The following is a 20,875-nucleotide window of genomic DNA, read 5'->3' as shown; positions in this document are numbered from 1 at the left end:
AGCTTACATTAAATATTAATGATACATTGCGCAATATGCTTGGTCGTCGCTGGCTGTCTCTTTCTTCTTGGCCTTCGATATCCACAACGTTACGAGTTGCTGCCAAGTACCAGACTGATTCCTTTCAGGATGCTAACCACCCCTAAGGCACCAGGGTCCGGGATACCGCCCCTCTCGTCGAACACGTCTTGGCCAACGTAGCTGGCTCGGCCCATGGCGGCAGCCATCTTCTGGGTAGCATCTGCGCCCTTCTCCGCCTCTTCGCGCGCAGCGTCAAAACCCGAGGTGCTGAGAACCTCGACGAACGGGATAAGTGCATCCATCAGTGTCCTATGTCCTTTGCGCGCAAGTGTGTATTTGCATAACTCTGTCAACGCATCTGTGAGAGATGAGCTTATCAACGAACCAACGCTTTCGGTGGCAGTTGCTGCCTTCTCGCGGCTGCTGAGCGAGTTCGCAGCGGCGTTGAGGAAGATGGCATAAATCGCCCCCGAGGTGCCGCCCATGCCTTTCTCTGCGGCGATGGCAGCCCTGCGGAACAGCTCACTAGGGGCGATTCTACCACCATTGAGATCTCTGGTTTCTTCTAGGAATGCTACAAGTTCACGTCAGCCCGGCTGCTTGGTATTTCGACCGTGAATGCGTACCATTGACTCCGTTTATCAGTGTCTCCCCACAATCACCGTCACCTGCAATGGTATCGTACTGGGTAATAAGTGGCTCGTCCTCCCTCGTCGTCGTCGCGATTGAAGCGATAGTTTGCTTTATAGTGGTCACATCGACTGGCCAAGTTAGTGATAAGAACGTATTGCTTCTGTACGAGACTCACGTAAAGTACCCGAATTATTGCACGTCGCTGGCTCTGTTCTCTTCTCAGCCGTTAATACAACCTGCGACGCCACAGCTGTGACGTCCACTAGGCCGATCTCCTTAGGCCACGCGGCCGCCGACGTTGGAGCATCAAGATGCTTTTTTAGCTCCTCGTCGAGGCCGAGAAGAGTAATGGAGAACCCAGGCCCATCCAGTGAAGTCAAAAAAGTCCCCGAAATACAACGGCTGATATGGATCCCCGTTCGCGACAACTGGTGAAGAACCTCGTCCGTGATCACACTCATCTCCAAGACACTGAGGCCTCCAAGGTTGTTCACCATGAGCGCGATTTCTTGGGTTGCCGACGGACTCCAGGCTCCCGGTCGGGTCTTCAGCACCATGGCCACCACGCCCTGGATTGTGTCTTCAAAAGCCTGGAGCTTCTCGCGAGTGACGCCCGGCTCGTTGTGGATGCCCATTCCATATTCCATCTCGTCGAAGGGGAGACATTCCTGTTTACCCCTGTTCGGCACGCTGCATCGGTCCAGACTCGCAGCGGCAGTGGCCATCTGATCTGCTGCTTTTTGCGCCACTTGAGTAACTGCGGATAGGTCTGCGCCCGTCGCAGCGAGAGCACCGGCGATTTTCAGCACGAATACGATCCCGGATAAACCGCGCTGGCCGACAAGGGAGTTGCCCTCCACGGAGACGTCTTCATTGATGAAGACCACGTTCACTAAACGTCCATCTGCCTTCGCCTTTTCGGCAGCAAGGCCAAAGTTGAGCTTGTCTCCGGTATAATTCTTTACCAACATGAGTGTTCCCTTGGGCGAATCAACCGCACGCAGGCCTGCGCCGACCTGCGACGCGGACGGCGATGCGAAGATGTTGCCGGCCACAGCAATGTCCAGCATGCCATCGCCTAGGTATCCAGCATACGCAGGTTCGTGCCCTGATCCGCCACCGGACAGGAGCAACACTTTGCTCTCGTCATCCTTCGGTTGGCGGTATAGCACTTTCGATGAAGGTATGAACCTAAGGTCTGGCCTTCCGTACAGATGGCTATGGAGTGCCCTTTCGACCGGATCGATTACACCGTTGATGAAATGCTTCCCTACAAGCATTTTGGTTAGCAGGAAAGAAGTCACGGGTCAGATGATTGCATACCGAGCGACATGATTGGGAAGACCTGTTTCGCAGCTGGCTATTGTATAGTCACAGCAGGTATCTTAACCTAGGGTTCCCAAGTTAGGCTGAATAGCTTTGAAAGCGTTACGGGCCAAATGGCCGCAAGACCTCCTGGAATCCGACATCGTGAACGGCGTCGGCCATATCTACTGTTTCGCGCCCAGCCAAGTCCCCTTGGCTCTGCTTCCTTGGACCGCGATCACAACGAACGAGCCCATGTTGACGACGAAGAGCGAGGTTGCGCCAAAACGCCCACTGAGCCAACAATTCCCCAGTTTCCCAAAAGGGTAATCGGAAGCGCCGCGGAGAGTGTCCCGCGGCTGCAGGCTTGTCCCACGGGTTCCGGAAATAATATGGCTCTGTCTGAAGTACTGATAGCCATCTGCGAACCGAACTTTCGGGTTTGGCTTTGACGGCCCTCGGTGATCTATTGAATGCAGGGGACGTCTCGTTAGGACGACATTGGCCAAGCCCCATCGAAACCCCTCTCGATGAATCTAGACCACCTGTCATGGGCTGCGACGATGATGAGGCTTGTCGGCTAGTGCTAAGTCTTGCCCCATGCGGCTAAACTGACACGCTTGAGCATCCCCACGGAGAATGTCCACGAGGGCACACAGACTTTTGCGGGGGAGGCAGGAAAGTCGAGTCCGCCTGAAGTCTTGACGATGTTTTGCCGTAGCCCGGCCAGTCGCTTCAAGTTTCCAAGGTCGTCAAACCCTCTGTACCCGCTCCGGAGAGTAAGGCCTTGCGCTGCAGTTTATCGTGACCGACCGCTATGACACCGAGTTGTAGATGGCTTCGCAGCCGGCCAAGAGGGTCCGCACCGGCTGTCTGAAGTGCCGGGTCCGACGGAGAAAATGTACGTCCCTTGCGGCCGCTTCGTACTGTTCATTGCCTGGTGTCTGAAGTTTCCTGACTCAGCGAAATAGGTGACGAGGGAAAGCCTCGCTGTCAGCGATGTATATCCGGTGGCTTCGATTGTCAATACGGCACGAGGCTGTCGTTCCTGGACAAAAATGCATTCACAGTTAACGAGCCAGCACCGCCCGTGAAGGAGAACGCTGCCGCTCCCAGCTACCGGAAGGTGCAAGTGAGTTAATAGACTATCCCTAGAGTCATGTAACTGTGCCGCTGAACTTGTTGTCAGTTTGTGGATGAACCTTCGAACAAGGATTCGCATCAGGAGCACGATGCTTCGGATCCAGCCGGCCAGCAGTCCTCACTACCAAGCCGTGGTGAATCATCTGTGCCCAAGGCGGCCATTGAGACATCAAATGGGCGTCGACATAGTAGCCCTGTAGGCGGCCATGACCAACTTCACGATGAACAGCAGGCACCCACCACTTTTGGCGGCTGGAATTCTAGCATACTCAGCTCCCCTGTAACTAGTGGCGGTGATCAAATCGCACTTGATGCTCTTCTTTCACTTGGAAATGAGCATGCGACTGCTTTTGTGGATAGCAACCTCCGTCGCAGTTCCGTCGCATCCATACCACTCATACAGGCCGAAATCCCGGCCCACATCGAGGATAATTCTGTGAACGCTGGGGGCTCTTCACATGACATACCTGTCAATATCAACCCACCAGATCATGGTATTCCTGATATCCTGACCTTCAGCCTTCTGAAAACGTACCGATATGAGTTGGCCCCATGGGTAAGTGCATATCATCATTGCTAGGCTGTGGCCCTAAACATTTCTAGCTCGATATATGCGACCTTGGCCAGACGTTTGGCATGGCTGTTCCTTGCCTAGCCACAGAGTCGGGCCCTGTTCTTCAGAACATCCTCGCCCTCTCCGCAGCATTTACGGGTGCATCTTCGAAAGATGGTAGAACACACATCCCCAGTGGCTTGGCGCGCTTCAATGAAAGCAATACAGACCCTGAAGAGAGACTTTTGTGCATGAGTCTCAGCCGAGCTGGGGGTATTTTCAACGGGGATTTTGGCCTGAACGACGGTCTGGATATACACAACATACTGAGGACGGCACACCAAGATATTGGATCGACCTTGGCATCCCCCGTCCCAGTTGCTTCTTATTATGTCCTTATTAGACTAGGTCAGTTTTCTTAGGGATCGAATGGTTACCATACAGTCTAGCTGACGATTCTGAAAGTTGTGAGCAGAGGATTGATGCATGAAACGCCGGTCCCGATCCCTGTGCGTATGCCTGGAGTACTGCCCTCCCACTGGCATCGGACCGAGCTCGCCAAGCAAGTCTTCCAGTGTGCACATGCGCCGCTCATCCTTTGCATCCGCGTCATGAATTTCTGCTGGGGCGAGACCTCAGATCGGCTAGGTCCTTCTGGCGATATGGTCAGGAATTGGAGGTCTCTTGTAGACGACTTGAACACCTGGTTCACCAATCGCCCTCAAGAGTTTATGTCCATGGTCGAAATCGACAACGCCGACGACGGCTTCCCTGTCATTCTCTTTACAAGCGGCGCGGCTGTGTTTGGGAACCAACTATACCACACCGCCATGTTTCTCTTATTACGGCACAAGCCAAGAACAGTCATCCTGCCCAGTAGACATCGGTCATCCACCATGTCAACACTCTGGCATGCTCGACGTATATGTGGGATAGCTCTGAATAATGATCGTCGAGAGTGTTGGGACACGAGCCTGGTCGCATCCCTGCTTGTGTCAGCTAGAACCATGACACATGAGGCGCAACACCGCGCTCTACTTGCTGGGATAGACAAGGTGGAAAACTTGACAGCCTGGAAATTGGATTCTGTTCGCAATATACTGAAAATGGAATGGGGGGTATGACTTCTTGGTCAGCGATTGTGTATCTCTACTGTAGCTATTCCCCGTGAAGTTTTACAAGATGGTCATTGCAAAGCCTCAAAGTATGCGTTATTCGTTGGTGAGTATTATTGTCTTAGCATACCGTATTTTTTTACTTTGTAACCCCAAGCAGACTCCAGATCCGGTATTCTCCAACACGAGCCCCAACCAGTCGTTGCCTCGATGTTCCAGATTAGTTTGACAACAATATCGTGCTCTGAGCGGTGGCTCAGCAGTCTACCAGCAAGCCAAAGAGGCTGGATGGCGTTGTTGATGCAACCTTGGTGTGGATTAGCAAGCGTGATCCCGCATATCCGCTTGGCATGCCACAGTGTCGAGCCCGTGGTGCCCAAATTCATCGTGAGCTTCAGGGGCTTGGGCATAGAGCTCAGCATCAAAATGCAAGCCGTATGGTGCAACTGATTCGATGAAATCGCCGCCCAGTGGACGTAAAGGATGTGCGGGAAGGGTTTCGTGTCCACCGTCTTGACCGGGTGAAACTCCTTCGGTCGGCTGCTAAGCCAGCTCTGGAGCTCATCCCATAGGACAACCCATCGGTTGCTGAAAGCTTCTCCTGTGCACCCATTCTGCTCACCGAGCTCCACATAGCGAGTTCGATCCGCGATGAGCTCGCACGCTTTCGCACACAGCCACACGGCATAGTTCGCGTGCATATCTGGGTTCTGGGAAGCCCTGAAGATTGCGCGGGCTTCGTGAGTTTCTGTGCCCGCAGGAAGCCACTTGGACGGATGAAGTAACGTGCTTTGAGTTCCATCCGAGATGAGAGCTCCACAGACATCTATGATCCCAGAGTTAGCATAAGATTATGTATAATAGAGTAAGTTGACGCATACCCATTCTCGTATAACACCAGAAAACAGCTTGCAGCATTCCGCCGCTGAAACCATGGACTCCAAACGTGCTGAAGAGAGCTGCACACCCTTCTAGATGACGGCGCCAATCTTGGGCACTGGCCGACATCATCTCCAAACAACACAGGATAACGCATATGGGGATGAGCTTAACGTCGCGATCCGTGAGGAGAGGTGCGAGTAACTTGATCGCTTCCTGATATAGCTCTAGGCTATCGAAGGAGTTCCTGCGTTTCTCCTTGCACTCCATTTGCCGCGCAGAAAGAGCTAAAATCGCATACAGCAATGGAGGCGAAGTTTGGGCAAGAGATGAGATCTGCATCCCAAAGACGCGATCCCCGTCAAACATATCCAGCTGCAAGTCAATCAGTACCACTGCTGATAGAAACCTCCAGGGGGCATTGCTTACCCAAGGTGCGACTTGATCAACGTAGTTCCGGAGGTAGAGGACTCTCTTTCCGACCGACAAGATTTTCGCCGACTCCCGACGACTCTGCAGATCGCCCAGATGAAGCTCATCGGTGAGGTTAACTTCATCAGCGGCCGGGCTGCCCTCGCGGGTGGGAGCGGCAGACTGGGCCGTGTTGAAGATCAGGGACCTGAGCTCCTCGCGATACGCCTGGTAGTCCTGGCTGAGCATAAACTCGTCCGGCCGCCAGGTCATCGAGGGCGACGACGCATCCGGGGACACCCCCGACGCCGTCCCGGCCGGGAGCCCTGCGGCGGCAAGGAACGGCGAGAAGCTGTGGTCCGTGGACCCCGTCAGTGCCCCCGAGGCCGCCACGGGCCAGAAGTTGTCGGCGTCAAGCTGCATGAAATCCAGTCCTGTGCTGAACTGGGGGAGCTCGTGGGGGGCATTGGTGGATTCCTCCATTGTGATGGTCTTCATTCGAACACATACTAAATGCCCCCTGTTGCTCACATTGTGTTTCCCGCCCTCGTGGAGTGCTGGTCCATCAACGACATTCACAAGAAGGCCTACCGAATGCGTGGGATGCGGTTGCGTACTGGAGACGGACCCAATTTCTAGTGCTGCCTGCGCGGGGTTCGGTGCAGTTCAAGCTACGCTGAGGTGGGGATCCTGGGTTTAGTGACGCTACAGTGCTGTGGTGTGCACGCTATGCATTCAAAGAGCTGGTTGCTCAAGTCGCTGATGAGTATCTTTACGCTGTACCGAAGTGAGCGGGTTCGTAATCGCATCGAACATACGAGTGACTTTATTTCGATTCCAGATTCAGATCACACAGGAAGGGATAATTGACCAGACAATCAGTGAAGGTGAAACTGAGGTTATATGATTTAAGACTATATGCTTCATTAATACTCTAAAACGTGAATTTTCATTGACCTAAACGCCCCCCCGGTCTTGTGCACCAGCCCGCGATTTTCGCAGCAGGTCTCCAGTTAAATCTCAACAAACTCATGTCGCAACAGCTCATCAGCCTCGAGTTGGTCCAAATATCCGGTGACCTTGGTTGTCAGCGTGTCGACGTCAAATCCGAAGTACTTGTAAGCCGATGTTCCGGGAAGACTGTGCCCAAACCTCGTCATACACGCTGCAGCGTCGGCGTATCTCTCCCATCCGTTCGGCGCGTACGGCTCGATGACAACCGAGGGCATGCGATGCCGTCTCAAGACGTCGCGCTTGTACTCACGCGACTGTTGCTCGAAGAGCCTCTGGCACGGCATACTGACCACTCTGGCCTCGATGCCTTTTTGCTTGAGCTTCTCAGCCACGCCGACAGCGTGAGACAGCTCGGCACCGACGCCGATCAAGGTGAGCGTAGCCTTGTCGTTCTCCTCAAGGACGTATGCACCCTTGAGGACTCCTTCTCTCTTTGTATTCTTCAGCTGGGGCAGCTTGTGTCGGCTAGTAGAGATGAGGGAAGGGGTGCCCTTGGCCTTGATGGCCGCAATCCATGCACCGGCGGTCTCTTCGCTGTCACCCGGTCGAATGTATAAGAGGTTCGGCAGCGCGCGGAAGTATGCGGCGTTCTCGATTGGCTGGTGCGTGGGTCCGTCCTCGCCCATGCCAATAGAGTCGTGTGTGGCGGCGTGGATTACCTGTAGATGCTGGAGAGCGCCTGATACCCTGTCAGAACTGCAGTTTGCTCAGTTCGGTGGTGTTATGCTTACCCATTCTCACAGCAGGTGCTGCGTACAAGTAGAACATGAAGAACGACGAGGTCACAGGAATAATTGTGCCGGGGTTGAAGGCGGCGAGGCCGTTTGAAACTGCACACATGACGTGCTCGCGGACACCGTAGTGGATGTATCTTCCAGCATATGTCCCGTTGATACCACATGTGGTTTTTATGTTGGGCTATTGATATCGTTAGGCAATGATCTCATGGAGCATCGGAGTTGGACTTACGTTCTGGAAGTCTTCCTTGCCCGGCCATATCATGTTGACTGAGGGAGACAGGTCTGCTGTGCCGACCATGAAGCTGTCGATCTTCTCAGCCACAGGGTTGAAAACCAAGCCGGACGACGCTCGCGAAGCAGTGGGCTTGTCGGTGAACGACTTGGGGATAAGCTCTTCCCATCCGGTCAGTTCACCCTTGACCCTCTTTTGGAACCGTGCTGCCAGATCAGGATACTCCTTGGCATAGTCGCCCACCAGGGTCTCCCAAGCCTTGACATACTGGTTTCCCCTCGCGGGAAGACCGTCAAAAAAGTCGCGGACAGGCTGGCCTAGAGCGAAGTGGTCGTCTGGGTTGAAGCCATAGGCACGCTTCATGTTCGCAACATCTTCTACACCGAATGCAGCACCGTGGGCATCTGCGAGTCCCTGCACCTTGCTACCCAAACCGATAATGGTGCGGACGTTGATGAAGGTGGGCTTATCGGACTTTTTGGACTGCTCCAGAGCATCTGTGATACCGGCAATGTCGAAACAGCCGTCCTTGATGTCGATGACGTTCCAGCCAGTGGCCTTCATCTTGTCGTTAATGTTTTCGGTGTTAACCAACTATGAGCAGGTTAGTATGGATGTCGGCGCATTGAGAAAACATTACTGACATCTACTGAGCCGTCGCATGTCACCTGGTTATTGTCGTAGATGACGGTAAGGTTGTTCAGCTGCAAATGACCCGCCAGGGAAATGGCTTCCAATCCTACACCTTCTTGAAGACAAGCATCACCGATCATACACCATGTGTGATTTGACACAACATCATAGCCAGGTCTGTTGAAAGTTGCCGCGAGGTGCTTAGTTGCCATGGCGAGGCCGACCGCGTTGGCGATACCCTGACCAAGTGGGCCCGTCGTCACTTCAATGCCTTCATGCTCGATCTCAGGATGTCCAGGGCAAATTGCGTCGTATCGCTCAGAGTGATAAGACTTCAGCTGGTCAAAAGTCATGGCTTTGTAGCCTGTGAGGTGTAGAAAAGCGTATTGGAAAAGGCAGCAGTGGCCTGCCTATCTTAGCATACCGGTCCATCGTTTCAATGGGCTATCTCTGTCCGCTCACCGTTCGAAAGCACAAATCTATCACGGTTGAAGTAATCGGGGGAGTGTGGTGCGTATCGCATAACGTATTTCCAAAGAGCTATGCCGATAGCAGCCATTCCTATGGCACCGCTACAACAACACCGTCAGTCTTCCGCTAGACACGACAACCGTCTCGGAATTGATTCGACTCACCCAGGGTGCCCTCCCCCGAATTGTTGACATAAGTCTGCAATCAGTAATCGAAATGACTTGAGGACAATGTCGTGCGAGCCTTTCTCAGACTCGACCAGCTCTCTCGTGCTGACTACATTTTTCTTCGAAACTGGAATTCCCGATGGGTTGTGTTCTTCGTTTAAGAGTCCTGGAGCCATGTCGTCTTCTATGGTCCAAGTCGTTTGAAAGCGATGGCGTAGGTAGGACACTTTAGGAGAAGACAAAGATCAAGACTGGATCGGGATATCTGCAGTAACTCAAGAACGATAATTCTGGTCGTCGCCGCTGATATGTGAATAGCGCTTCGACCTGCCGGCGGCAATGATTTCATACGAGGCAAACCCCAATGGCTCCAAATGTTTATTCCACGACGAAGCCATCTCGAAAAGGTCATCACAAGCGCTAGCGCAACCTAGAGCATGGTGGTGGGGGGAGGCTATATCGCGGGGTTACCCACTGCCAACGGCCTTTTCAGGGGTCGTTCCCAAATAGGAAGTACTTACCACCAGTAATTGGTGGTAAGGCTTTCTCCATCTGGATGAAAGTCGCAAATGAGGCCGTCAGTAGTCCGCAAGCCCCCGAATCTGCAGTTCTGAAGTACTATGGTGGTTCCCCAAGTGCCGTCAATGCGTTCGTCTTAACTGCCGATTGGGCCCAAGGAACAGCAGTGCTTTGTGCTCTTTTGCTTTCCGCTCCTCCGCAGTCTTCGACGGTCTTTGCAACTCCAAGCGCTAGCTCAGGCCGGTTCGCCAACCACTTAGCATACACAGCGACTGCTAGCGACCTGAGACGAACACGATCACGATGACGGTTCCGGTCACCACGAACGGCATCAACGGCGTGAGTGGAAAGCACAATGTCAAGACGTCACACCCGAATCCTTCCCTGCAGGTGACCGCCGACCATCAGATCAAGATGGTCGAGGCACCTGTCGAGGAGCCAGGCCCCGGCGACGTTCTGTTGCACATCAAGGCGACCGGTATCTGCGGGTCAGTGGTATATAACACACGCGACACCATGTCTATGAGCTAATGCTACACATCTTCCAGATCCGATATTCACTTTTGGAAAGCGGGAAGAATCGGGTCATTGGTTGTCGAAGGTGATTGTATTCTCGGACACGAGGGGGCCGGTGTAGTGTTGAAGTGTGGCGAGGGCGTGACAGACTTGAAGCCAGGTATGTCAGGGCAGTCAAACCGAACCCTAGGAGTTGATCACTGATTCGAGGACATGTATAGGCGACAGGGTTGCAGTAGAGCCCGGTGTGCCCTGCGAAAAGTGCTTCCTATGTCGCGAAGGTAGATACAACCTTTGCGAAGATGTCGCATTTGCAGGCGTTTACCCATACGCTGGTACGGTTCAGCGATATAAGGTGCATCCTGCGAAGTGGCTCTACAAGTACGTGGATTTTTCCAGTTGGTGATAAATGATGGGTGATGTTTGACTTCGAAACCTTTTGCTGACATCAAGTCTCAACCAGGCTCCCAGACAACATCACCTGGGCCGAGGCCGCTCTGCTTGAGCCCTTAAGTGTAGTGCTTCACGGCGTGAAAACTGGTGGACTGAGTCTTGGAAAGCCGGCCCTCATCTGCGGAGCTGGACCAATTGGATTAATTGCGCTTGCTGCGGCGAGAGCATCCGGTGCACACCCGATCGTCATCACAGATCTTGAGCCGAAGCGACTGGCATTTGCGAGAGACTTCGTCCCAGGGTGCATCACGTACCAAGTCGACCGCACTTTATCTTCAGAAGAGAACGCACAGGCTGTCAGACTTCTATACGGCAACACTGAGTACTCAGCGCCGTCAACAGTGTTGGAATGCACTGGAGTGGAGAGCAGTATAATACTCGGAACATTCGCTGTGAGAAGAGGTGGTGTTGTCTGTGTAATTGGAGTCGGTAGGCCAGTGATGAACAACCTACCATTCATGCACATCTCACTGGCTGAGGTAAGTCAAGACTCTTACCGATTATCATCACGGCAGGATTGACCAACACGCACCAGATTGACCTTAGATTCATCAATCGATACCGCGACACATGGCCCGCGGGTATTAACTGCTTGAGTGGCGGCATTTTGGACCTGAAGAAGTTGGTCACGCACGAGTACCCGCTGGAAGATGCTCTTGAAGCTATGAATCTGTGCTCAGATCTTTCGAAGGGAAGCATCAAGGTTCAAATAGTGGACAATGTAGATGCTGAGATCGTTTCATGATATAATCAGTGGCAATAAATAATCAACCTTGGATGTATCATTAGTATACCTAATTGTCAGTTGTGGAGCTATGGCTGACTTGTTGGTGGAAACCCGGAAATCCCCCGGAGGACCTTGGTCGACAGCCCAAGCTACTCTCTGAAGTTCGCAACTTGGTATTCCAAGTTGCCTTTTTCCATCATCTCCTTCATGACCTCGTCACAATAGTCAACTTGGTCTCTGAAATATATCTCACCCCGATAAATCTCTACTGCTAGACCATAATTTGCACTTGCTGGCACCTTCTTTCCCCAAGAATCTTCCATATCGCCGCCTTCGATCAACATCTCGACTGTAGAGGAGACCTTTGAGATGTCTGTGAAGTAGTGTTCTGGCCAGAGCTTCCACTCCTCAGCATTGAGTATCCCTGTGCGGACGCTGCCAGGACAAATGGCATATGTTCGAACACCGTCGTAGTGATGATATGGAAAAGCAATGGACCGCATGAAGTTGACTACTCCTGCTTTTGCTCCCGAATACAGAGGACAAAACTGGGAGGGGTACTGTAGTGAGTTAGTGTCTTGGTCCTTGCCAATTCTATACATGACTTACAAAAGCGCCACAACTAGCAGTCATTACCAAGACTGCCCCCTTTCCCTCATGCGGGCTCGATCGGAAGTACTGCTGAGCCAAGTAGGCCGTGCTAACCACGCTCTTGTAGTTGATGTCTACACTCAACAGGTTGGGTTCTGGTGGCGGTCGCTGGTCTACCTTGGCATAGAAGTTATGACGCTCTACAATGCCTGCGTTTGCGAAAACGAAGTCAATATGGCCTGAGACATTGAAAGCCTTGTCAAAGGCTAGCGACAGAGACTCCCACTTTGTGACGTCGACTGGGTAAAAGTGTGAGTTTGCGATAGACTTGGTCACTTTTTCGCCCGCCTCCTCGTTCAGATCGAAGAGATGCAATATCCAGCCCTTCTCGGCGAGAAACTTGGCGACTTCGAGACCGATTCCCGAGGCCCCGCCAGTGATGATCCCGACCTTTGCATTGGCAGCCATAGTCTTGAAGTCTGTCTTATATCCGTGCGATTAGTGGGGTATACACTCGATATTTCGCAACTCGCTAGTGTTCGATCTGGCTCTGAAAACAGCTCATCCATGTGCAAGCACCCCTGTTAGCCTGCAATAAGTCCTACGACGGTATTGGGGGCTTATATAGTGGCACGACGTCCGGAAAACGGTTCCATATGTCGAGGCAAATGGCTGCTTTATTCCCTCAATTGGGCAGTCGTTCTCAAATAGTTCGGAACGCGGGGTGTCCAAGAAGCCGGAGTGGGCCGGAATCGTATTCCCGGCAGTTTGGGCCAAGCAAGCCTCTTCAACAGAGGCAGGCTTGTATGGAGTGCGTAAATATGGACGATCCATTGTGTGCCATTGCATATGCTCCAACCCTCGTCGAATGCCAACTTTTGAGTAATGCTATACATGGGACTTGCACCACGCTCTGAACTCCTGTAAGCTGTCAAAGCTCCAGAGAGTCTTATCCCCACGAGGTACGCCACGCCATTAGTACAGAGGCAGAGGCTGGTCCCTAAATTAGTAACGCAATATCTGAGGGCATACATAGATACGGCCTCTGCTTTGTACACATTGATGAATGCTTTTCGCCAGGGACGCGGTGTTGGCCAGCCTGGCTCGACAGCCAGAAGCTAGCTACCTGAAGGTGGCACTCTTTTGGGGGAGGATCTTGCCAGTTGGGGCATGGTCGGCACTCAATTGCACGCTATGTAGCCGGAGAACCCCCAAGTTTCAGCGGGTTCAAATCACGCCTTTTTCCCGCGATGAGACTGTTTCGAGTGTCTTCAGAGTCAAACCACAAATCAAAGGGCCCGTAGATGGATACGAATATATCAAGTGGGAACCGAGGCTCGCACTTAGCGTCAAGCGTGGATACGGTGTCCCATCGCCGGCGGAAATCAGGGATACAGACGGACAATGGTCCACCGACGCGCGCGAAGAGAGCCAAATACGCGGCTGCTGCTTGGTATGTGTATCCGTCACAGTATTCCTAACGTGTCTGACATCAGCAGCGACCAATGCAAACGACGCAAATTGAAATGCATCAAGGATTCGGGTGCGCAGATATGTAACAGGTGTGCAGCCGGTGAGGTCCCGTGCAGCTTTGCTGGCGAGGAGGCGTTGGACCTTCCGACGGAACTACCGGTAGATGAGTCAGTCAGAGTCATTGAGCTGTGTATGAGATCTATATGTATGCTGATGAGGATTTAGGTCGCGTGTCGGAAGATTGGAGAGGGATGTGGCCGATCTGCGACAACAAGTAGCACGGCTTGCCGGTCTGGTATCACAGGATCAAAGGCCCTCATTGCTAAATGTAGCTGCAGAAAGCGGCATAACACCTGATCGAGCCTCCATGGGCTCACACGAACAGGTGTCGATCGTGTCGAATGGCCTGAAAGATCGAAAAGAGCCCCAATTTCTCGGAACTACGCGACCAGCATTCGGTCTGAGCGTAGCCAAAGCAACACTCTCGGCCATACACGATGTTTCGGACGCTGGTAGCTCAGATAGAGCGAGCTCGCCTGAGGCTTTCCCACAGGATCAAATCGACCCAAGCCCGTCTACTCAAGATCCCCTGCTGCGGATACCTCTACCCACCGTGCTTCGACTTCTAGATGTGTTCCAAGATGAGATCGAATCAATGTATCCCATCATCGATACTTCAGATCTGCGTGCCCGAGCACCCGCTATGATTCGGCGATTCAAGGAAGAGGTTACGATGAAGTTCGACGGGAGACCTTCGCAGAAGGACATTCACTTGGTGAAAGTTATTCTTGCGACGGCTTTAGTGCTAGAAAACCGTGGGAAGAGCGATATTGGAAGCCAACTTCTCAGTTCTTTCGAAGACGACGCGCTTCGCATTACCTCACCTTCAGATGTCGACCTACAAGAAGCTCAAATATTCGCAATCATGGTGAGTACCTCTGTTACAGTATCGTGAATCGTAGCTAAGTTGAACAGAGTATATATCATTTTCAATGCGATGAGGAGTTACTTGCATATCGAAGCATCGGTATAGCAGGCCGTATGGTTCTCGAAATGGGACTACATCGTCGACGCAGTCTTCAGGAGAACTATACGGGCCCTGAGCAAAGATCTCAAGCCATTCACTTGTTTTGGTGCATCTATGTTCTCGATAGGAGGTGGAGTTTCGGGACTGGTCTGTCCTTTGTCCTAGTCGATCGTGATATGGATCCCTATCTTCCAGAACCAGTAAGTCCAGCCATCTCAGTGTCGGCACGTCTTATTTAACTTCGAACCCGCGTAGCCACTTGATTACCCCTACTTCCGATGCCTCGTGGCTTATGGGAAGTTATGTTCGAAAGTATGGGAGGCGATACCACAATACGGTTCTCCAAGTGATACCATGTCGCCAGACACTGAGGCTTCGCTGGAGACCATGATCAACACCTGGTTTTCCAGTATACCCGAAGGCTTTCGTTGTGACGATTCGGGAGCATCATCGTATCTGTCGAGCTCTTATTCACAGAGTCAGCTCCTGACCATGCGGACACTGCTCTATCTACGGGGGAACTACATTCGATGTTTGATACACCGCCACCATGTTCTCTCTACTGCATCAATAACCAAAGATGTTACGGATGCCCTCTTGGTGGTAAAGGTATCGCAAGACTCGGTCAGGGCTATAGTCAACCTGCACAGCAGCAGCGACATATACGCACGGCAACAAGTCGCTTACAATTTCTTCTTGATCAATGCGATCTCAATCATGCTTCTCGCTGTGTGCCATGCACCTTCTCAATTTGCCAACACCTGTCGCCGAGACTTCTTCGCTGCCATTGATCTCGTCAGGGGATTCTCTCGTCTGAGTCTCCAGGGACGCAGGTTGTGGAGCAGTCTTCGCGGCTTAGTTTCACGGCTCAAGACGTTAGGCATCATGAATGACGGATCGCAGCCATCAACAGGACACCAATCACCGAGCAGGGCAACCGTCGCCACTCATCCTGCCGTTCCTCAACAAGTAAGGAGTGCTCAGGACATCTATCATATGGGAAGCTGGCCAGTCGCTGGGATCGGCAACACTTTTGACACAGCGGTACCTGATATGAACCGCATGGGAGATGATCTCATTGGCGTGTTTGATACATTTGGGCGCGGATACATGGACATCGCAAACTCCAACGAACACGAAGATCCATTAACGTCCAGCTTACACAACCAGAGTGCTTCTTATCTCCCAAATGGAAGCGCGGATGACTTTTCACAGTACTTTATGGACATGCTGTAAAGCACAAGCTTATGAATCAAGTCTCATTACTTCGTGTAATCTATCGTTGTTCATTGTAATATGTCAAGATTCGGACGCTGCTTGAAACAAAGTCCGTGTTTTGGGACTGGCTACACTGCCCGATGTGAATGATATTGCAGTCGAAGCTCTGGCATCACATTATATTCAAGCTAAACCTACAGTCGACTACTCGCATGCCGAATAGGAACGGATGACTTTTCGCAGCAACCATCCGATAACTTCGATATCAAGTCCTTATTCGACGGGACATCGATAGCCGGATTTTTCGTAAAGAAGTCTGACGGGGTGATATGAAGCTCAAGAAGCTCAACGGGCCTGTGTCGTGTGAGTAAACTGTCACTGTGACTGCTAGATCAAATCAGGAGACTCACATCACCGGCCAATCCTCAACGCGAGGATTGTGTGTCAACCCGAAAGAACTCCAGACCACAATGTCCTCGTTGTCCACCTTGTCGTGCCTGGCCGCAGCATCGCCTACACCGCCCACCTCCTTGGAACTCTGGAGCGTGTATCGCCCTCCGGCATAGAATTCGTCATCATTGTGCTTCGTCACCCATAGATGGTGCTGCGCAAAGAGAGCTCGCTTTGCCTGCATGCTATTCTTGTCTGCCAGCAGCAGCTGCGTAGCTGGGGGCACAATCTTGTAACCAACAGGCTTACCGCTGACTGGGTTGAGCTTGTTTCGGTTTTGGATCTTGAATATGCGATGTCGCTGAGGGTCTGCATCAATGCCACTTGATGTTGTGATCGGTGTCTGCACGACTTCGTAATAGTTACCGCTTGGGTTTGTTTCCGGGTTCATGGGCACCTGGAGACTCTCTTCTTGCACTACAGTGTTGCGGTGTCCGTCAATCGCAGGGTCTATTCGCACACAGAAGATGTGCTGGTGGTTCTGAGCTAGAGCACCGGGACTGACAATGTTGCCGTATGCACTTGTCTTTCCCTCGTCGATGTTGACAACAGAGACGATACCTGTGGCGCGTACCTGGACTGTGATGCCTCCAGCTTGGTTGAGGATGTAGTAGAAGGCATACTCGTAGTTGGCCAGAGTAATGATGAACTGGAAGACCAGTTCTCTCCTTCTGGTCACCACAGCGCGGCCTGTGCGCCAGTTGGTGTGTTTCCACGCAATACCGTTGTCTTGCTCGTGGAGGCATACAACATTCTTCGCCACTTGGCCCGTTCCATCAGGCCCGGTGATCACACCGTCGAAATACTATACCAGTTAGCATCTGACTCAAGGCGGCGAATTAAAATTGACACTCACCTTGATGACACCGAGGCAGTCACAGCCCAGAGTCAGGTTGTTCGCACAGTTGCCAGCTCCTCCGTCACCAAAGTCGAAGGCTTGCTTCCTGTGGTACGGCTCTCTTGGGTCCGCGTAAGGTACGGTCTACAAACGTCAGAGCTGCCTTTGGCGTTATCCTATGAAGCACACTTACCATTTCACTCATGCTTAGCCTGTGCAAAACATTGCGGCCTTGGTATGTTAGATCGTGTAGGACGGCCCCCTCCCTAGTGTTGAAGCTCAGACGCATCCTCCAGTTTTGCCACTCAACCAGGTTTTCGTCGGTGACTTTGAAACTTGGTCCTTCCGGCTGTACCACGTGGAGAGGCTTCAAGTCTGACCTGGTACCCTCTGATAGCAGTTCCGGTGCGTACTCGCTGCCTTTACAGTGATCAATGATATTAAGAGACTCATTTCTGGCGGTCAAGCTATCTCCCTTTCCACCTGTTGCAAGTTCGAGGATCTTGATAATTTCCCTCTTAGTCCAATCCATGATTGGGATCAGGGGAATAGGGAATGCATAGAAGTTAGAGTCTGGATTGCCACTCCGAGTGTCCTGTGCAAATAGGAGTCCTTGAAAGTAGCGCCGGTTCTCCTCTGTCGCATCCATGCCGCCATACGGCCATGGCTCAATTACGACTTCAAAACCGGCGGGTAGCTTAAGCTCTTGGATCTTCGATAGGTATAGTGGAGACTTCTGGCATACTTCGACAAAAGTCGCAAACTCATGCCTAATGGGTCTATTAGCGTGGAAAAGATATGAAGATGAAGGGCAGCTACATTGTCAAAGCGGCATGATAGTCAGAGCTGACAACCTCATGGGCAACTCTGTTTCTTTGCGTGATGTTGATGACAGACTCATGGAACTCTGGGACTTTGCTCCCACTAATGACGTCGTACTGGACCTTTGCAAGTCGCGCAGGTCGCGGTGTGCCATCTGAGACCTGTCCTGAATGCTCTTGGTCAAGAAATTTGACGAGGTCTTTCTTGGGAGGCTCCTGGAGGAATATTTCTCTGAACTCGATGACAACACCTTCATGAAGGCTGAGAGTGACATCTCGAGCGACATTTGTCTCATCGATGCTGAGCTGCTGCAGAGGATGAGGTGGTGCCATGGCGTCTTGTTCAGTGCTCGAGTGTGCGTGCATAGGCGTCCGAGAACTTCAAAGTCGCAGAACCTTCGGAGATGAAATAGGCCATTTCCAGCTGCAGTGTTTTGTAATCGACTGAGTCATTATCTAGCGATATCGCCAATGTATCAATTGGCATGGCTTGCTACTACCAAAGGTAACTGCTGAGTTATGTTCTAGTTCCGAGCGTAAAAGCTGTGGTGTCTCGGAAGCTCGGAACACCATACTAGAGGAGCTCGGAACCAGTTCCGAGGCAACAATCTTGGGGTGCAAAGAGCTATCTTTGACCCCTACTAACAAAATGATAAGACTTGATTAAAATCCGATTCCGATTCCGTTATCTTTGGCATTTTGCTTTCGTATTGGTCAAAGAGGTTACTGTTGGCAAGCCCAGCGCGTGTGTACTAGTAGCAGCCAAAGCCAGCGGAATCCCGAACGGGCAACACGTTATATCCTTATCTTTAGCTGAACAGGTATATAGATTTCAGCACAATGATAACGAAAGATTGAAGTGATGAGATTCGGGTTTAAATAGTCCTACTTGCGCTGTGGGTATGGTACGACGTCGAACCATCTGCCTCTTCACCCAAGCAAAAACAGTGGCTGGTAGCAGCAATAAGATGTCTCAAAATGCCGAGACCCGCAAGAACAGCGCTGAACTAAAGTTCCAAGACTCTAGTGTCGACAAGAATGATTCTCCCGTCGGGAACCGAGAAGCCGCTCGCCTCGAGCAGCTTGGGTACACTCAGGAGCTGCGCCGGGAGTTCTCCCTGTGGTCTATGGCCGCACTTTGTATGTGCTTGATGGCAACATGGGAGGCTCTGTCATCAGTACTCGGCTCGGCAATTGTAGCGGGAGGTGCCCCCTGCCTCTTCTACAACTAGTATGTCAGAGAATTTCTCAGTTCAAGTCCACTCAAGTGACGTCTAATCAAAATTTCCCGCCTAGTGTGCTGTCCTTCGTATGCACTATTGCAATCACCCTCTCACTGGGTGAGATAGCCTCGATATATCCAACAGCAGGAGGTAAAAACTCGGCGCCGTGGTATTTCCTTGTGTCAAGTCTGCTAACAGAAGTTGCCGGTCTCAGGTCAATACCATTGGGTAGCCGCTCTCTCACCAGCATCCACACGCTCAGCCGCCGCGTGGTTCACGGGATGGATTTCGATCGGTGGTCAAATCGTTCTAACGGCATCCGCAGCGTTTGCAGCAGCTCTGCAGATTCAGGGGATGGTGGTATTGAACAACGATACATATTCGCCCGAGCGATATCAAGGGATGTTGATTTTCTGGCTTATTCTTGTATATGCTGCTGTTATGAACATTTGGGGACACAAGCTGCTCCCGCATGTGAATCTTCTTTCTGGTAAGCTGCTTTGCCCAGTATATCCCAGAACCCAACGAACTAAGATGGACAGCTGTTCTGCATGTCGCCGGCTTTTTAGCTGTTTTTGTCACACTTGCAGTCATGGCTCCCAAGAACGATGCGAAATTTGTCTTCGTCGAAACCATTAACTCAAGCGGCTGGTCAAGCGACGGTGTCTCCTGGCTGGTTGGCCTGTTGAGTGCTGTTTATCCATTTCTTGGGTATGAAAACATACGCGGCTATGGTTGCTCTGTACGTCCTGTGCATCTCCACTGATAGATCTTTCAGATACGATGCCGCCTGCCATATGGCTGAAGAGATGCCCGACGCGAGCCGTAACGTGCCAATTGCCATGGTCGGCAGCTCGGTTGTGAACGGTTTGATTGGCTTCGCGTACTGCATCATGCTACTGTACTCTACCGGGCCGATCGACGAAGTCCTTACGACGCCCACCGGCTTCCCATACATGCAGATATTCCTCGACGCCACGAAGTCCAATGCCGGTACCACACTTCTTTCACTCACAATAACCCTTACCGCCATCGCTGCCACAGTAGCCGGTGTAGCCTCGACGTCGCGGACATTGTGGGCGTTCGCGCGCGACTCGGCAACTCCGTTCCATCAGCAGATTAGCAAGGTCGACCGTATGAGCGAGGTGCCGTTCAATTCGATCACCGTTGTGACAGTCCTTCAAATGCTGCTTGGGTTCATCTATCTCGGCAACTCGACTGCTTTCAATGCTATTCTGGCTATGGCCATCATAGGCATGTACATCTCGTACATCCTTCCCGTCATATACATGTTGCTATACGGTCGGCCAAGTATGTCCCAGTCGGCGTATGGCCCTTTCAGACTTGGAAAGGTTTTTGGGGTCGCAATGAATGTGATAAGCATCGTCTGGCTTATTGTGGCAATAGTGTTCAGCACGTTCCCTTCGACCTTACCAGCAGCCGCCGAAACGATGAACTATTCATCTGTGGTGATGGCTGGGTGGGTACTGTTTGGAGCAGTGTATTACCTTACCGGGGGTTGGAAAGAGTTCAAAGTCCCAGTGGTTGGGCAAAGCACTGTGCTTGATGGAATTCCAGTCTCCAAAAGGTAGATGCAGAAACTTGTCAGTAAAAACCATGTGTAACATGGTCGTTTGTCAAGTAAAATTTTATATAGGTATAAATACAACATTGGATCAGTGTGGTATTTGAGACGTTCATT

The 20,875-nt window shown here is 51.8% G+C and overlaps 9 protein-coding genes across 9 annotated transcripts; 4 read left to right on the top strand and 5 right to left on the bottom strand.

Moving 5' to 3' along the window:
• Positions 1 to 89: 89 nt before the first annotated feature.
• On the bottom strand, positions 90 to 1,987 carry JN550_008440 (uncharacterized protein; the record flags this gene model as incomplete). Its single annotated transcript, XM_049320401.1, has 5 exons — positions 90 to 337; positions 407 to 595; positions 648 to 782; positions 830 to 1,924; positions 1,978 to 1,987. 5 exons carry the CDS (start codon positions 1,985 to 1,987, stop codon positions 90 to 92), a joined length of 1,677 nt encoding a protein of 558 aa, XP_049169662.1.
• A 679-nt stretch (positions 1,988 to 2,666) lies between these two features.
• On the top strand, positions 2,667 to 4,779 carry JN550_008439 (uncharacterized protein; the record flags this gene model as incomplete). The annotated part of the gene is made up of 6 exons (XM_049320400.1): positions 2,667 to 2,738; positions 2,794 to 2,860; positions 2,931 to 3,091; positions 3,149 to 3,658; positions 3,706 to 4,063; positions 4,121 to 4,779. 6 exons carry the CDS (start codon positions 2,667 to 2,669, stop codon positions 4,777 to 4,779), a joined length of 1,827 nt encoding a protein of 608 aa, XP_049169661.1.
• A 104-nt stretch (positions 4,780 to 4,883) lies between these two features.
• On the bottom strand, positions 4,884 to 6,543 carry JN550_008438 (uncharacterized protein; the record flags this gene model as incomplete). The annotated part of the gene is made up of 3 exons (XM_049320399.1): positions 4,884 to 5,596; positions 5,652 to 6,024; positions 6,079 to 6,543. 3 exons carry the CDS (start codon positions 6,541 to 6,543, stop codon positions 4,884 to 4,886), a joined length of 1,551 nt encoding a protein of 516 aa, XP_049169660.1.
• Positions 6,544 to 7,073: 530 nt separating this feature from the next.
• On the bottom strand, positions 7,074 to 9,493 carry JN550_008437 (uncharacterized protein; the record flags this gene model as incomplete). Its single annotated transcript, XM_049320398.1, has 6 exons — positions 7,074 to 7,753; positions 7,806 to 7,992; positions 8,044 to 8,640; positions 8,691 to 9,085; positions 9,142 to 9,251; positions 9,315 to 9,493. 6 exons carry the CDS (start codon positions 9,491 to 9,493, stop codon positions 7,074 to 7,076), a joined length of 2,148 nt encoding a protein of 715 aa, XP_049169659.1.
• A 646-nt stretch (positions 9,494 to 10,139) lies between these two features.
• JN550_008436 (uncharacterized protein) lies at positions 10,140 to 11,550 on the top strand (the record flags this gene model as incomplete). The annotated part of the gene is made up of 5 exons (XM_049320396.1): positions 10,140 to 10,324; positions 10,385 to 10,512; positions 10,574 to 10,733; positions 10,816 to 11,284; positions 11,341 to 11,550. 5 exons carry the CDS (start codon positions 10,140 to 10,142, stop codon positions 11,548 to 11,550), a joined length of 1,152 nt encoding a protein of 383 aa, XP_049169658.1.
• A 131-nt stretch (positions 11,551 to 11,681) lies between these two features.
• Positions 11,682 to 12,591, bottom strand: JN550_008435 (uncharacterized protein; the record flags this gene model as incomplete). The annotated part of the gene is made up of 2 exons (XM_049320395.1): positions 11,682 to 12,092; positions 12,142 to 12,591. 2 exons carry the CDS (start codon positions 12,589 to 12,591, stop codon positions 11,682 to 11,684), a joined length of 861 nt encoding a protein of 286 aa, XP_049169657.1.
• Positions 12,592 to 13,189: 598 nt separating this feature from the next.
• On the top strand, positions 13,190 to 15,859 carry JN550_008434 (uncharacterized protein; the record flags this gene model as incomplete). The annotated part of the gene is made up of 5 exons (XM_049320394.1): positions 13,190 to 13,576; positions 13,623 to 13,666; positions 13,822 to 14,524; positions 14,572 to 14,823; positions 14,879 to 15,859. 5 exons carry the CDS (start codon positions 13,190 to 13,192, stop codon positions 15,857 to 15,859), a joined length of 2,367 nt encoding a protein of 788 aa, XP_049169656.1.
• A 176-nt stretch (positions 15,860 to 16,035) lies between these two features.
• On the bottom strand, positions 16,036 to 18,283 carry JN550_008433 (uncharacterized protein; the record flags this gene model as incomplete). Its single annotated transcript, XM_049320393.1, has 5 exons — positions 16,036 to 16,195; positions 16,252 to 17,096; positions 17,148 to 17,273; positions 17,323 to 17,899; positions 17,949 to 18,283. The coding sequence occupies 5 exons, from the start codon at positions 18,281 to 18,283 to the stop codon at positions 16,036 to 16,038; spliced, it is 2,043 nt and encodes a 680-aa protein (XP_049169655.1).
• A 635-nt stretch (positions 18,284 to 18,918) lies between these two features.
• On the top strand, positions 18,919 to 20,765 carry JN550_008432 (uncharacterized protein; the record flags this gene model as incomplete). The annotated part of the gene is made up of 5 exons (XM_049320392.1): positions 18,919 to 19,181; positions 19,247 to 19,323; positions 19,388 to 19,663; positions 19,716 to 19,884; positions 19,952 to 20,765. The coding sequence occupies 5 exons, from the start codon at positions 18,919 to 18,921 to the stop codon at positions 20,763 to 20,765; spliced, it is 1,599 nt and encodes a 532-aa protein (XP_049169654.1).
• Between the last annotated feature and the right edge of the window lie 110 nt (positions 20,766 to 20,875).

Source organism: Neoarthrinium moseri (assembly GCF_022829205.1).
Source record: "Neoarthrinium moseri strain CBS 164.80 chromosome Unknown scaffold35_Wmoseri_CBS_16480, whole genome shotgun sequence".
Taxonomy (NCBI): domain Eukaryota; kingdom Fungi; phylum Ascomycota; class Sordariomycetes; order Amphisphaeriales; family Apiosporaceae; genus Neoarthrinium; species Neoarthrinium moseri.
Note: the sequence above shows the minus strand (reverse complement) of the source record. Positions and strands in the feature narration are given on the sequence as shown.